At 39.5% G+C, this 14884-nt stretch overlaps 1 protein-coding gene across 1 annotated transcript in view; it reads left to right on the forward strand.

The window, feature by feature from the left end:
- The window catches only part of LOC102425104 (serine/threonine-protein kinase TNNI3K), a 285729-nt gene that overhangs the window by 103436 nt on the left and 167409 nt on the right, over positions 1 to 14884 (forward strand). Inside the window, exons 13-18 of the mRNA XM_023751739.1 lie at positions 7682 to 7768; positions 8339 to 8395; positions 9139 to 9231; positions 9313 to 9370; positions 9497 to 9691; positions 10452 to 10556. Coding sequence (XP_023607507.1) covers positions 7682 to 7768; positions 8339 to 8395; positions 9139 to 9231; positions 9313 to 9370; positions 9497 to 9691; positions 10452 to 10556 — 595 coding nt within the window. The remainder of the gene's footprint in view (positions 1 to 7681; positions 7769 to 8338; positions 8396 to 9138; positions 9232 to 9312; positions 9371 to 9496; positions 9692 to 10451; positions 10557 to 14884) is intronic.

Raw genomic sequence — 14884 nt, forward strand, 5'->3', positions numbered from 1 at the left:
TGACGACAATACAAAAGTATTGGTTGTCCCTACACATATCACATGATTCCATGTTTCCAAGCCTTTTATCATGCCTTTCCACACCCTTCCATTCTCTCCACCCCACTTCACTCTTCACATTTCTGATTTCTACTTAGCCTTCAAGATTCAGTTTATGGATCCCCTCTTCCAGAAAGTCTTCCCTGACAGTCCAGCCTGTACACATGTCTTTTCTTTATGTTTTATTGTCCCATATGCACATCTCAATCTCTGTCTTTATCACTTCAGATTAAAATATTCTCTCTCCTGCTAAATTGTAAACATCTTGAGAGCAAGCATCTGAGCTATTAAATTTTGCCTTTCAGAAACTTAATTCAATGGCTGATTCCCAATAGATGCTCAATATATGTTTGTTGAGGTGAAATTGAGGATGAGCAGATATTTCAGTTATAACATTCTATTCCGTGTGTCACTAGATGACATCTGGTCAGTTGTAGTATAGTTGATGTTCTCAAGAATACTAATTACCACTATTCCATTGTCTCTGTAGATATTTCTTTAAATATAACAGGTTTCTAATTAACTGCACTATCTTAATACTCAAATTAATAAGAAAAAATATTTCAAGAATGCTCCAAATAAAGTGTTGCAGAATTTACCAGGTGACCAGAAAATACACAAGGAGTACTGGAGATACTGGAGATTCAGGAAAAACCCTTTATTTAAAGCAGCGCAGCTGGCTCAGGGGATTTGAAGATCCAAAGCCTGAACAACCAATACAATGAGATCACCCCCTCTATATATATATATTTCTAAATTGTTTCCTTACTTCCTGGCTTTTGTGGCAGGCTTTCACAGCCCCTCCTGAGTCAGTTAGAATAGGGAAGTTAGATTGTATCTAAATGCCTGGCCTGGGTGGCGCCAGCTACACGCCCCCCGCCCCCTCCGGGCCTCCAGCCAAGCTGCCAAATTCCTGGCCAGTGGCCCCTGCAAACTGGGAGCACCCAGGGAAACAGACTATTGCCTAAGGAAGGGGCAATGACTTAATTATAGGCTAACAAGAATGTGCACTAGGACACTGGTCACTGGCACAGATTCAGATTGCTAACCCCCCCCCCCACTCCCCCACAAGGTTGCCCTCTATATTCCTCCTCAAAAGCTCTTCTTTCTATGCATTGGAACTATACAAATTTCCCCTCTTGCTGGGATGCTTTTCTCCACTCTTTTTGCTTAATCAACTCACACTGATCTTTCAAGTCAACTCAAAAAACAATTCCTCAAGGAGCTCTTCCCTGACCCCTTAGCCTATTGTAAAATAAGCACATGCGCAGCATCCTTCACCTTTCCTTCCTAGAGCTTGGCTAAATAAAATCTGAATGAACATTTACACAATTAGTTTTTCTTTTCTATTAGACAGAATTCTTTATAGGAGTAAAGAACATTTCAACATTATCTTGTACCAATCAAACATTCAAACAAAAATGTATTACACACCTACTATATGATAGTCATTGTCCTGGGAACTGAAGTAAAACAGTGAGTTAGACAGACAATATCTCCCTGCTCTTAGGAAGTCTGCTTTTGTAGCAGGAAGAACTAGGCTGAAAGCAAGAAAACAAATAGAAACTATCAGATAATGGTAAGTGCTATGAATAAAATAGGAAATGCAATGGTGAGTAAAAAGTTCAAGGACACAATTTAAAATTGAGAAGCCATGGAGGGCTTCCCTGGGAAGATGTTATTTGAGCTGCTTCCTAATGGGTGCTCAATAAATATTTGTGGAAGGAAAGGAAAGGGGAAAGAATGGCCAATGGAAAGGAGAGGAAAAAAAATGGAAGAGGAAAACTAAAGTGATTTAATATGAATATAATGTTCTTTTGCAAAAGCATTCATGCTTGTGCATTCTTATCTCACGGCGAAGGGCTGGTGGATTCTTCTTTGGGCCCGGTGATTAAGGGACAAAGACAGTGGAGGAAAGGATTTGCAGGCTCCTTCTCTGTGATACAATATTAAACACCTTTCAGATTCAAGTCATGAGAATCTGTAGCAAGTTTGGAATTTCCGTTGCCTCCGATTTAACTGACAGAGTGTGGGACTAGGACTGACAGGAGGAAGATGAGTCATAAGGGCAACCATCAGGAGCCGCCCTCTGATCCCCCTTTCAACTTCTGGAAAGTTAGTTTTTAAAATGATGAGAAGATAGTGGAAAATTGAGCAAAATCTTATCCAATCATTGCTGTGAACATTTTATTCTTTGAGGCAGACTGCTTCTTTGATGACCTGGACATGTGGGACCTATGAGGTCAAATAGAAATTCCTTGGTTTCTCTAATCAAGACCAAGTCTCCAAGTTCTCTGCTTAACCTTGAACCTAACAGGCCTCAGAGTTACAAGGTCAGGCAGAAGATTTCAATACTGGTATCTGTTAGGTTAGTGGCGCAGGAAACAAAGAGAGTCGAGTCAACCAGAAATAAAGAAAGGAAAGGAAAGGTTTAATCTGCGTCCCCGGGCGACCCATGAACCCCAAAGGCAGGGCCAGTGGATTCGCGCCAACAGGGAAGGGGGGTTTCTTTTCATAAAGGTGTTTAATGAGGGGCAGGGGCATGAGCTGAGGAATTTCCCACTGTGGGGGTCGGCATGGTATTCAGGAAGGAGTCAGTATCTGTGTAGGGGTCTTTGTGGATTCCAGGGAGGAGCTGGTATCTGTGTGGCCATCTGTCTGGCACGCTGACCTGTTCAGAATTCCAGGGAGGGTCCATTATCTTGTCACACATCTGCATGCATGGGATCCTGGGCTCCCTCTGACCTAACAGTATCATTTACCATTAATATTCAGACTTGATTCTTAAAAATAATTTTTATACTAAGGTTTCTTCTATGTTCTTAACATAATTTCTCATAGCAATAAATAGCATTCATTGTTTCTAAGATGAAATGGTGGGACAGAGAAACAACTATAGGGAAATAATACAATTTATACATTTTCTTCTTGAATAATATATGAATCCTCTGTTGAGTACATGACCATGAGGTAGATATTAAATTGTCTTTGTAATAGCCCTTTGGGTGGACTTGTAGCCTTAAACAAAAAAGTAGGTTTTAAAATAAAGAGCTATTCAGAAAGTTGAAAGCAAAGACCCTTGAATGGGATGGGGGGAATCTCTCCAGGTATAAGGAGTGAAGGAATACAAGAAGAAGACAAATTAAAGGGAAAGCATGAAATGTGGGGAATACAGACAGGACTGGAAGAGTAGGGAGCAAACAATGAAAGAGACTTCAAGCCAGCAGTAGAGTCTCATTTGCCAAAAACCCTCAGGGGCTCCAATGAATCATACTCTGAAAGTACAAATCATTATTATAGCTGCATTAGGCTAATAGCATAGCAATCTCCTATTTGGGTAAAATGCTTGGATGTAGATAGTAAATTCTGAGATATAGGAAAACATTTTATTTAATTAGTGGAAGTTTGATTATCTCTGGATGTGTTCCATTAGTGTACCTTGGTTATCAGGGTGAATCCATTATCAGGAGTTTGGCTTAACACATCTATTTAGTGAGTTCCATCAGAGCATTTTTTTCTGCTTAACTGTTTGTGGCCATGTTTCAGGGATCTAGGCGCTAGGAGTCTTCAGGTTTCCTTGCATACACATTGGTAGTTTGTCAGAGTGGTGATAGCTGTGGAGAATTTCCCATACGTGTATGCCTTTGCCCACTGTTAACAGGCGGTGGGAAATCAGGCGGAGATGCCTTCCAGAACTGAGAGGGCCTCTTGGCATTTCTCTGGCAGCCTCATGCTTATCATCAGCCAGAACCCGGGCACTCATTAGGCTCTTGATGAAAAGCATCCCAAAGAAAATGCCAGCAAATCGTGCCACTGTGCTGGCAGGAAATTAAAACTGCTCAGAGCAAGTGGCGCCAAGAGAGCTGTTGAAATGAAAGGTAACGTCGAGGGTGTGATCACGGACTTACGCAGGCGTTCAGGATTCAAGATGTGGATTTCTGCTTCGCTAGGGAGAGCAGGAGTCCTCTCTTGGCTTGTCAGCCGCAGTCAGTCCAACAGAGGAGCTGAGACAGGCCGGGCGAGGAGTGGGCTCGGTGAATTAAGCTCTGTTGTGCTTGAGTAAATGCTTGGGATTTGGGTTGTTTTCTTTCCCCAAAGATGCCTCTCCTAGGAATAACAGAAATAAGGAAAACATTTTTTTGTGTGTTTTGTTTTTATTCCTGGTCCCAAACCCTTAAAGACCAAATTAAGTAAAAGAACAGCTCCAAAAGCACCACAGGTCCTATTAAAGTGGGGGCAGAATGTATGGGGAGGAGCAGACAGAACTTCAGAACCTAGGAATCCAGCAACGGGACAGATGAAGGGGTATTTTAATCCCAGATTTTTTTATTTTTATTTATTTATTTTTTATGATATTACTTTTGTCCTGAGGATAAATAGCCTTCAAAGATGGAGAAGAATGGGAGGTGCTCAACAGGAGGCAGCACCAACACACAAAGGGCACTAAAATGTTCATCCCATTGGGTGTGGTAGGCAGAGTAATGGGCCCCATAGATGTCCAGGTCCTAATACCTGGAACCTGTGAGTATGCTGCCCTACATGGCAAAGGGGATTTAAGGCTGCTGATTAGCTGATTTTCAGAGAGAGATCACCCTGGATTATCCCGTGGGCCCAATGTAAGAACAGGGGTCCTGAAGTGTGAAAGAGGGAGGCACAAGCCAAGGTCAGAGTGACATGCTGTGCGAAGGACCCAGACAGACAGTGAGCACTTTGAAGAAAGATGTAAAAGAGGGCCCAGAGCCAAGGGTGTCGGTGCCTCTGGAAGTTGGAAAAGGCAAGGAAACTGATTTCCCTTTAGACCTCTAGAAAGGAAAGCAGCCCTGCCAATGCTTTGATTTTAGCCTAGTGAGACCCGTGTTTGACTTCTGACCACCAGAACTATCTATATATATAAAAGCCTAAGCGACCTAATGACCGGTCGCTATGATGTGCACTGACCACCAGGGGGCAAACGCTCAATGCAGGAGCTGCCCCCTGGTGGTCAGTGCGCTCCCACAGCCAACCTCCTGCAGCCCCTCCCCCCAGCCGACCAACCTCCTGCGGCACCCATCAGCCCCGATCGCTGGCCAGGCCGAGGGGACCCTGCCCATGCACAAATTTGTGCACTGGGCCTCTAGTAACATAATAAAACCGTATTGTTTAAGCCACTAAGTTTGCGGTAATTAACAGTAGCAGTAATAGAAATCAAATATATTGTTATTTATGAAATGTATCTGAAGTTCCATAAAGGAGTTACCAAGTTCCTTTACAATTCTTAGGGCAAAATAATAAGACTTGAAAAGATCCAAAGGGCATATTTACGTATTAGAACTGTTAGGCATATTACAAATATTATCTTACATAATCTTTACAACAGCCTAATGACGACACATCATCAGTTCTAATCTGTAAATGGGGATGTTTTAGAAATATATTTTTGTTAATTTCAGAGAGGAAGGGAGAGGGAGAGTTAGATAGAAACATCAGTGATGAGAGAGAATCATTGATCGGCTGTCTCCTGCACGCCCCACACCAGGGATCAAGTCACAACCTGGGCATGTGCCCTGACTGGGTATCAAACCATGACCTCCTGGTTCATAGGCCAATGCTCAACCACTGAGCCACGCCAGCTGGGAGAATGGGGATTTTTTTTTTAAGAAAAATAAGCATATCTTCAACTAATTAAAATCCTTAGTGGCTCCCCATTTCCCTTCCATTAAAATCCAAACTCCTTATCCTAGCCAATAAATCTCCACATCAATAGTATAAAGGGTAAACAGCTGATCAGCATACCCGGGACTTTGTTAGAAAAGTAATGCTGGGGACAGACGTTGTAAATCAGAATGTCTGAGGGTTGCACTCAGGAATCTGTGGTTTAACAGGTACTCCAGGCAATTCTTATATACACTAAGACATTGGTGAGGCACTGTTCCACGTGATGTGTGCTTACCCACTTCTCCAAGCAAGTCTGGTACCATTCTCATCCTTGCTTGCAGGGTACCAGTCATACTGGCCTTCTTTCATTTCCTGAACAAGACACGTCTGCTCCCATTTTGGGACCTTCACAGTATCTGTTCCTTCTGTCTCGTAGGCTCTTTCTTTATAGGTTTGCCTGTTAGGTAATGGCATTTGGGTCTTGTAGTCTCACTGATTGTGAGCACAGGAGAGTCCAGAGAAAGAGTGCTAATAGTACTGGCTCCCCATTATTTCGTTATGACCTATAGTTATAATTTGAGAAAATCACAGATCCACCAGTCATAAATGAAAGATATGGATGATAAGAAAATAGATACTGCTGTTAACTGTAGATTTTAGTTTTATTACAAGTTGTAAACACATTTTTTTTGTTGTATGTGTTTTTTCTTGAAGAAATTGATCTTGAAATGTTACATTTGGAAAAGCTTTTAGTGCTAGTAAATATCTTATTCTATCTCATGATCTTGCATGCTCTGTTAATTTAATTAAAAAAATTTTTTTTGAAGAGAGGACTTGATAAGCAGCATGACTCTCAGGATATACTCTATACATTAGCTACGGGTATTCTGAACCTATGTTAACTATGAACCCTTTGCAGTTATTCAGGAATTGCTTTTTCAGTTCCTAAAGTCTGCCATTTTTACAGTGTGTTCTTTTGCATTTCACAAGACTCTTGGCAGGGTCTTTAAGGTTGACTTTGTTTTCCTCTTGCACAAATTAGTTTCAGTAGATTATTTTTTTTTATAGTGAAAACATAACATAGTATCGAAGTTTAGCTCTATTTAAAATCATTGGCCTACTCAGAGGAACACTTAGCATCTTTAATATTTCACACTAATTCTCTACTGCAATTAGTAAACACCATAATTTTGGTGGGGTTGTACATAATAGAAATTTATAACTCAGTTGTGTAACATCCCAGGGCAAGCATTTCAGTCAGTGGGTGACTTTATCCTACCCCCTAAGGCTTCAGAAACCTCTGCATCCAGCCAGACAATTGGGGGAGTAAGGAAGGCTCACCGGTTTCTTAAATCCCAGGCTTAGAATTCACATTTTGCTCATGATCCCTTGGGGTTAATTAACCATAAGACCATAATAGGATGCAAAGGGGATGGGGAACTATTGTCCCAGAGACAAAATCACTCCACGAATAAGGAGTACAAATATTGGTGGGCAGCCAACTGTCTCCTTCCACAAAGACTTATGTAAATTATCTTAGTGCCATGTGATCCTGCACTTGCCAGCCACATGTAGCTCAATCACAGCAAATGCATCTCTCCTTCCTGGTTACCATAAGTGCTGTTCGCCAGTATAATGGTCTCCTTAATATATACTCCCATAGCTCTTGATTTTTCCTCAGTTAGAAATTCTCATCATTCATATTATTTGTTCAACTCCAGTAAGCTTCTTAAGGGTAGGACCATAGTTGCCTTGTTCATTGTGTCCCCAGTACCCAACATAGTGCCTCACATAGTGCCGCATCTCGTAGAATCTTAATGAGTTATTTTGAATGAATGAATGAATGAATGAATGAATGAATGAGTGAACTAAATTTCTATTGCAATATATTATCTCCTAAACTATATCCTATGTTTCAAGCTACCTCTGGTCATTTTTGGACTGGTTGGTAAGCTGAATAAGTCAAACAAAAGTTAAGACCCTCTGTTCTTTTTCTCTTTACATGAAGGACATGATGCAATTGTCACACTCCTGAAGCATTATAAGAGACCACAGGATGAACTGCCCTGTAATGAATATTCTCAGCCTGGAGGAGGTACCCATCCTTATTCAGTTTTTGTTGTTAGTGCAATATTATCCTGAAGATAAACCTATGTTTCTATTACTATCATTCTCGGATGAGGGAGGAGAGCATGTCAGATAAGCTTTATTTTAAGAAAATTTATGGCTGAGTGAGGCTGAAAATAAATAAACCCCCTACTTCCTAACTCACCAATCTACAATCTACAATTCCTTCAAGTTTAACATTTCCTGGACAGGATGTTTATGAGGCTTGTTCATAAATAGGAAAGCCTGGGAAGACTGAGAGCAATCATTTTCCCTTTCAATTACCTATTAAGGCATCAGGGAATGCTCATATCCAGACACAGTTAAATCTGCTGGAGTCTGCTAGACCTTGGATTTCTAATATTTCTATGTGTTTTCTAAATAAATATTTGCTGTACAGTTTTAGTGTCCAGTCTACAGTTTAAGCTATAGACTGACTTGGTTTTCCTAGCAAATATGTCACCTGCTTTTTCTATAATGTTTAACTTCCATGTAGGAAAAAAAGACAAACAAACACCTGATTGCTACTTTCAACACTATAATGTAATTTGATTTCTAGATGGCTCCTATGTGTCTGTTCCATCCCCCTTGGGGAAGATCAAAAGCATGACAAAAGGTATTTTAATATGGTACAATTATTATATTTTATTACTAAGGATAACTATTGCCTCGACTATGATAACTTTCTATTTTGTTTTATATAGTACAAATGATGACTATTTGTAAGTATAAACAATACTATCAATATGCCATTCTTTCTGTAACCTCATTTGCTGTTCTATTTTGCATATGCCTCTGTTCATGAAGGTATAACAGTGAAAGTTTTAATTCAGTGTAAAAAATAGAGTTCCAACTTAGTTAAACAGTTAAACTACCTAGAACTTGCAGTCTTTTAAAATTATTTTTTGGCTTTGAATGTTTCCTCTGAATGATTCATGTGCTTATTTCCTGATATCGAATTGGTATGTATCCCTTTGAGATTTAGTCTATGGGTCTTTGGCTAAGCCTATTGTGATGGGTTGCAGGGCTTGACCAGATAAGGTTCTTTATCATGATGTGGTATGGACTGTGCTCCAGGATTGCCATGGTACGCAGACAAGCTAGTTGTTGATCAGAAAAGGAATAAACTCTTGGCCCTGATAACAAAGGTTGGGTAACATAGAGAGAACTAACATCCTTTTAATGCAGGGATCATGTGTAATAAGGTTTTCGTACCTCCTAGTAGTCAATGATAGTTCAAAAAGTAAATGTTACTAAGGAGTGATATTTTTGGTTCTGTAATTTATATTTCCACATGCACTTGTGCACACCCACATGTGTGCTTTTTATCTTAAAAAATAAAACAATTTCTGTTTGCAGAGAAGGCAGATGTTCTCCTCCTAAGGGCTGGATTACCTTCACATTTCCATCTTCAACTCTCAGAAATTGAGTTCCATGAGATAATCGGCTCAGGTAACCTAAGAAATTCCTAGTCAGCTTTAATGTAATGAGCTCAGGATAATGTCTTTATTTATTTCTCTTAAACAATTTTAGGTTCTTTTGGGAAAGTATATAAAGGACGATGCAGAAATAAAATAGTGGCAATAAAGCGGTAAGCAAGCAAATGAGGAAATGAAACATCCGAGTGGAACTGTGAGCTTTGAGAAGCGTGTGAATGGTGAGCCCCTTGTTTTGATCCATCTGTTGACTGAGGACTTCCTGTCACTACCATCTCCAGGTATCGCGCCAACACCTACTGCTCCAAGTCAGACGTGGATATGTTTTGCCGAGAGGTGTCCATTCTCTGCCGGCTCAATCATCCCTGTGTCATTCAGTTTGTGGGAGCTTGTTTGAATGATCCCAGCCAGTTTGCCATCGTCACTCAGTACATATCAGGGGGTTCTCTATTCTCTCTCCTTCATGAACAGAAGAGGTATGGGGCTCTTGTTCTGAGTTATTATTTTACAAGCCATTAGAATTACCCTGGCAACGAACACCTCAGAGGCTTTCTGCTTGGTGTAAGACTGTGCCTTCTGAAATCTCTGAGTGCTAGGAAATGTGGCATTTTAAAGATGGCTAATAATGTATACCCAATAACTAGACTAGAGAATAGAAATACTTCAGCACTTTCTTAAATGGAATTCAGTTGGAGATAACAAATTCAAGGAATTTAAGTTGGTGACTGAAGATTGTAATCATTAGGCTAAATTTGACATACCAGTAAAGTAGATATATGTAAACTCAGATAAAATAATTGCCAAGGGTCATTATTTACAGTTGTTGATTTTTTTAAAGTTTTAAAAAAGAACGATCTTGCACAAGTCTAATTTGAATTCACTTTCTCTATCTATGCATATAATAATTAGAATGTGGTTTCCACTCAGTGATTATGGTAGATTTCATTTTTATGATACTAGAAAGAAATTTAGTATAATGTTATAAATATTATAAAATCAAGTAGAATATTTTAAATAAAAGAGTTTGGTATCTGAATTGATTTGTAATTAAACAGTATCTGATGTAGAAAAGCTGTTTTTAAAGATTTGTTGAATTTTTAGCTTATTCTGTAATAGAGCAAAACAGGCTGAAATTATACAGAAGAACAAACCACATACACCATTGATTTATTTTAGAAAGATATGGCATTGGCTTTGACCATTTCATCCTCATTAAATGTTATTTTTAAATTCTAGGATTCTTGATTTGCAGTCTAAATTAGTTATTGCAGTAGATGTTGCCAAAGGTATGGAATACCTTCACAACCTGACACAGCCAATTATACATCGTGACTTGAACAGGTATTTTTTCCCCCTGAATAATGAATTTAGAATTGTATAACTGACTAGAAGTCCAAAATGTATTTCAGTGAAGATACATTTTAGATTTATTACAGATCAGAGTTTTCTGCTCTGCGGGTAAGGGGACAGACTACCGTAAGCCAGGGCAATATCATTGTGTCATTGTGTTTTACAGAAATAGAAAGTTATATAACAACCTCTCAGGGATCTTTTGAATACATTAAAAATTTCCAGCAAGGTAGTGATATCTGTAAGATTCACCAACTAACCAGTTCTTAGGTCAGTAAATTCAGATTAGTGTTTGAAATTGATCACTGTTATAGAATGTCATGCCTCAAACAAAGTCAGGTGCTATGTATAGGAGGACCTGGTATAAAATTTATCTGAAACACTACTTTTGTGCTACTATTTTGGTATTTCTCTAATTGTAAATTCAGCTAAGCCACAGCCAGCTCATTTACCTGGTTTTTATATGAAGATGTTTTCATGTGGAATAGAAACTTGAAACAAATACAGAATCAAAGAGTTTTAGAGGTGGCATATCAAGGGATTTCAAAGATAATTTTTTAAAAAGTGAAAGTTTTTTCTAAACTGTGCCTTAGAGAAATCCAGTATACAACATGGAGCAGTTTTGAAGGCAAAGTTCACGGTAGGTAATTGTTTACTTACCATTTTTCCATCCCAAGGAGAGAAATTCCTGGGCTGCTTCTGTGGAACCCCAAAGATTCTGTGGAGAATAGCTAGATAACCACTGATATAGTTTATGAAACATATCAGAATATCAAAACCAATGACTTTCATTTCATGATTATCAATAGGTTCATATAGATCCCATTTGTGGACTTTTGTAAAACTACTAAATATTAACTAACTAGAGGTCCGGTGCACGAAATTTGTGCACTGGGGGGTGGGGTTCCCTCAGCCCAGCCTGCCCCTCAGTCCGGGAGCCCTCAGTGGATGTCCTACTGATGGCCACAGTTTGGCAGCAGAGGCTCTGAGCAGGCGTCCCGTGTGTGTGTGTGTGTCCCCACTGGGGGTCTGCCCCCAGCCACATTGGAGGCTCAGAGTAGGTGCTGTGTGTGTGTGTATGTGTGTGTGTGTGTGTGGGCCTGCTCCCAGCCACACCGCGGAGGCTTGGAGCAGGCGCCCCTCTCTGTTGATCTCTCAGGTTCCTGGCCTCCACTGTGTGTTGTACTCTCCCTTGAGCTGTGGCCAGGGTGGGGCCACCCTTGCCTGCTGTGGGATTGCCATGGCGACCCAGGGGCAGGCGCACACGGGGGCTGGCTGCAGGCCACCCTTGCCTGCTGTGGGATCGTCGCAGCTTCTCTGATCACCAGCTGGGGGGCGGGCAAAGGCGGCCTGGTTCTCCGATCCAGGGCCCTGCCTCCCGGCTCTTGCCTGCCGCCTGGGGTTCCAATCACCGTCCTTCCCCTTTCGCCTCCCATCATTGTGCCTAAATATGCAAATTAACCGCCATCTTTGTGCAAATTAACCGCCATATTTCTTGGCAGTTAATTTACATATCACCCTGATTAGCCAATGGGAAGTGTAGCGAAGGTATGGTCAATTACCCTTTTTGTCTTTTATTATATTAGATTAAATTAAGCACTCCACTTTGTCATTTCTTCAACAAGTATTTGCTAACTGCTATGTTTGGAGCCTTTATACTTGGCACAGTAGAGTTTGCAAAGTGAAACTGCCATAGATTCCATTCTCAAGGAGCTTTCATACTTTGGTAGAGGAGAAAGATACTTGCCTAAATATATTTTTAGCTATAAAATAACAAGTTCTATAAAAGAGATAGTGAAAAATTTCTATACACTTTCAGAAAGAATATTCAGTACTTCTGAGGACTTTAGAAACAACTGCATGGAAGAGGTGCCATCCCTGGAGGGTGGATAGGATTTGGAGGAGTGTTTTAGGCCTAGGGAAGACTTATAAAGGAAATAGAGATTAGAAGGTTAAAGGCATATAGAGGAACAATATATAGTTTCATTTTAGTGGATGAAGTGTATAAATATATATAGCGTATGTAATGCACAAGGCAGACTATGGGGGAAATTTTCAGAAAAATAAATTGGAACAAGAGCACAGAAATCAGAAGTTGCTAGCCTATGGTAAATTTGACTTTGTTCCTGTAAGCAAGAAGAAGGCACTGAGAATGTCTGAGCTAGGAATCACAAATTTGGAACTGTACGGTGGAAAGATCAATTGAGCATCTTTGTAAAAGATCAACTTGAAGGGGAAGTCAAAAAAATAGTGAAGCCATAGTGACAGTAATCTAGATGAGAAGTAATGACAAGCAAAATTTCACATGTGGCAGCAGAAATGAAAGGAAGAGACAAATCTGAAAGATAGGAGAAATAAAAGAAATTAGATATGAGCATGGTGGAATCTTAGTTCTTGGAAGTAAACATGGAGAACTCTACTTATAGTTATTTACTAGTTTTCAAATAAAATTAATTTCTTCACTATTAGACATTAGTTCTTTCCTTTACTTATCTTTTAAAAACATTTATGTTCATAAACATATTTTTCTTTGCATTTCAGTAACAATACTTAGGAAACAGTTAATAAAATAGCATAATGCAAACTGGTAACCTGTGAGTTTAGTATTACCTTATAATCCCAACCATTTTTGCATGTGGTATTAAAATAAATGAGTGACCATTGAAATACTTTTTTCTAGTTGTAATTCTTCACTTGTGGGCAATTGAATGTGTGTTCTGTTGCCCTGTTAGTAAGTACAAGTTGTTACCACCAGGTTATAAAGCAGGACCAAAAGTAATGTTGATTAAAAGTGAAAATAAAACATTATTAAATAACAGATAAAGGTTTATATTTGCCAATTTTTTTCTGTCTTTAATCTAACCTGAAGTCTTAAATTATATCAAAAAGTCTTCAAATTTTATGAAACATTGTTTTATAGATGTCTTCCACATAAGAAAGCCCCAAACTATTGCATTTACTATTTTTGGATTATTTTTTATTAATCTTTAATCTGACAACACTAAAACAGTTGTTCAGATCAATGCAGATAAAGTATTGCCCAGAGGAGTATAAGTTCTTCGCCTCAGAGGGCTTACTACAATCTGGTTGGGTACATAGAACATATGCCCAGGAAGCAATTTAATTGCTATTTAAGGTAGCAAATGCTAAAGGACCAAAATGATTAAACAGCAATTTTCAAAGGATTTCAAGTAAGTCAAAGATCAAAGTAGAATGAAAAACTTCCTGGAGGATGTAGAGCTAAAACTAGACTTTGGAGAATAGGCATGTACATGTCCTGAGTCTTTTTACAGCATACTAATCTTTGCATTCCTACAATACTTAGAAAGCCTCGCTGAATGAGGAGGAGGGAAAGGTGCCCATCAGAGCGTGAGGGACTCAGACACATGTTTGTATTTGTAGTGAAATGACCTGTTTACATTTTTCTCTCCCCCACCACTCTGGGCATGTCAGGATTTCCAAGGAAGAAATCGCGTGCTCCTAATCTCAGAGAGGATGTTCAAACAATGCATCAATGCATTTTCAACTGAACCAAATTCTTGGCGAGTTTCTGTGAATGTCATTTTAGGAAGCACTGGCCTACTTGGTGCTAGAGAGAGTCTGATGAACTTGCCCAATGCCTTTTATAGTTCTAAAGGAAAGGGGCTATTTAAGTATATTGGCCAGCCCAGAGACAGAGGATACTTTTATCTTTGATTTTGTAGTTGGTGATATGTTTGATGAAAGGACTCTGCCTTTCTCCTGGCAAGCATCTCACCATACAGGTCTGAAAGTTAATTTTCACCTTTAGTATATTCTAAGAAGTTGTTCAAGGAATGAGTAAGAAAATGTGTGTGTTTTTTCCAATGATGGTGAGAATGAGGATAATACCTACCATGTATTTAGCACTTAAATTGTGAAAGGACCTCTGCTAACCCCTGCTCATGTACGTTCTCATTTAGTCTTGCAACAAGTCTATAATATAGTTATTATCTTCATTTTACTGGTAAGGAAACTGAATAAAAAGCGCAAGGTCACATCACTGTAGTGTTCTTAACACTGTGTTATGCTGGCCCAACAATGACAGCAAAACCAAGTCAGAATGGGAAGATCGAAGGAGGACGGTGATATTGAAGGAGCATCAGCCATGTTTATCAACCTTGCACTTTGTAGTTCAGTCCTTAACAAGCTTAACTCCTACAACCCAAACCATATTTTATATAATCTCCTTGTGCTTGTGTTCCTACTTTGTTTATTTTTTTACACCTCATGTTCTGTTACTGTGGAGCAGAGGCTGCATATGAGGCACACAGGTATGTTTTCTTTGGCCCATCATGTTT

This window comes from Myotis lucifugus, unplaced genomic scaffold (assembly GCF_000147115.1).
Source record: "Myotis lucifugus unplaced genomic scaffold, Myoluc2.0 scaffold_25, whole genome shotgun sequence".
Lineage (NCBI taxonomy): Eukaryota > Metazoa > Chordata > Mammalia > Chiroptera > Vespertilionidae > Myotis > Myotis lucifugus.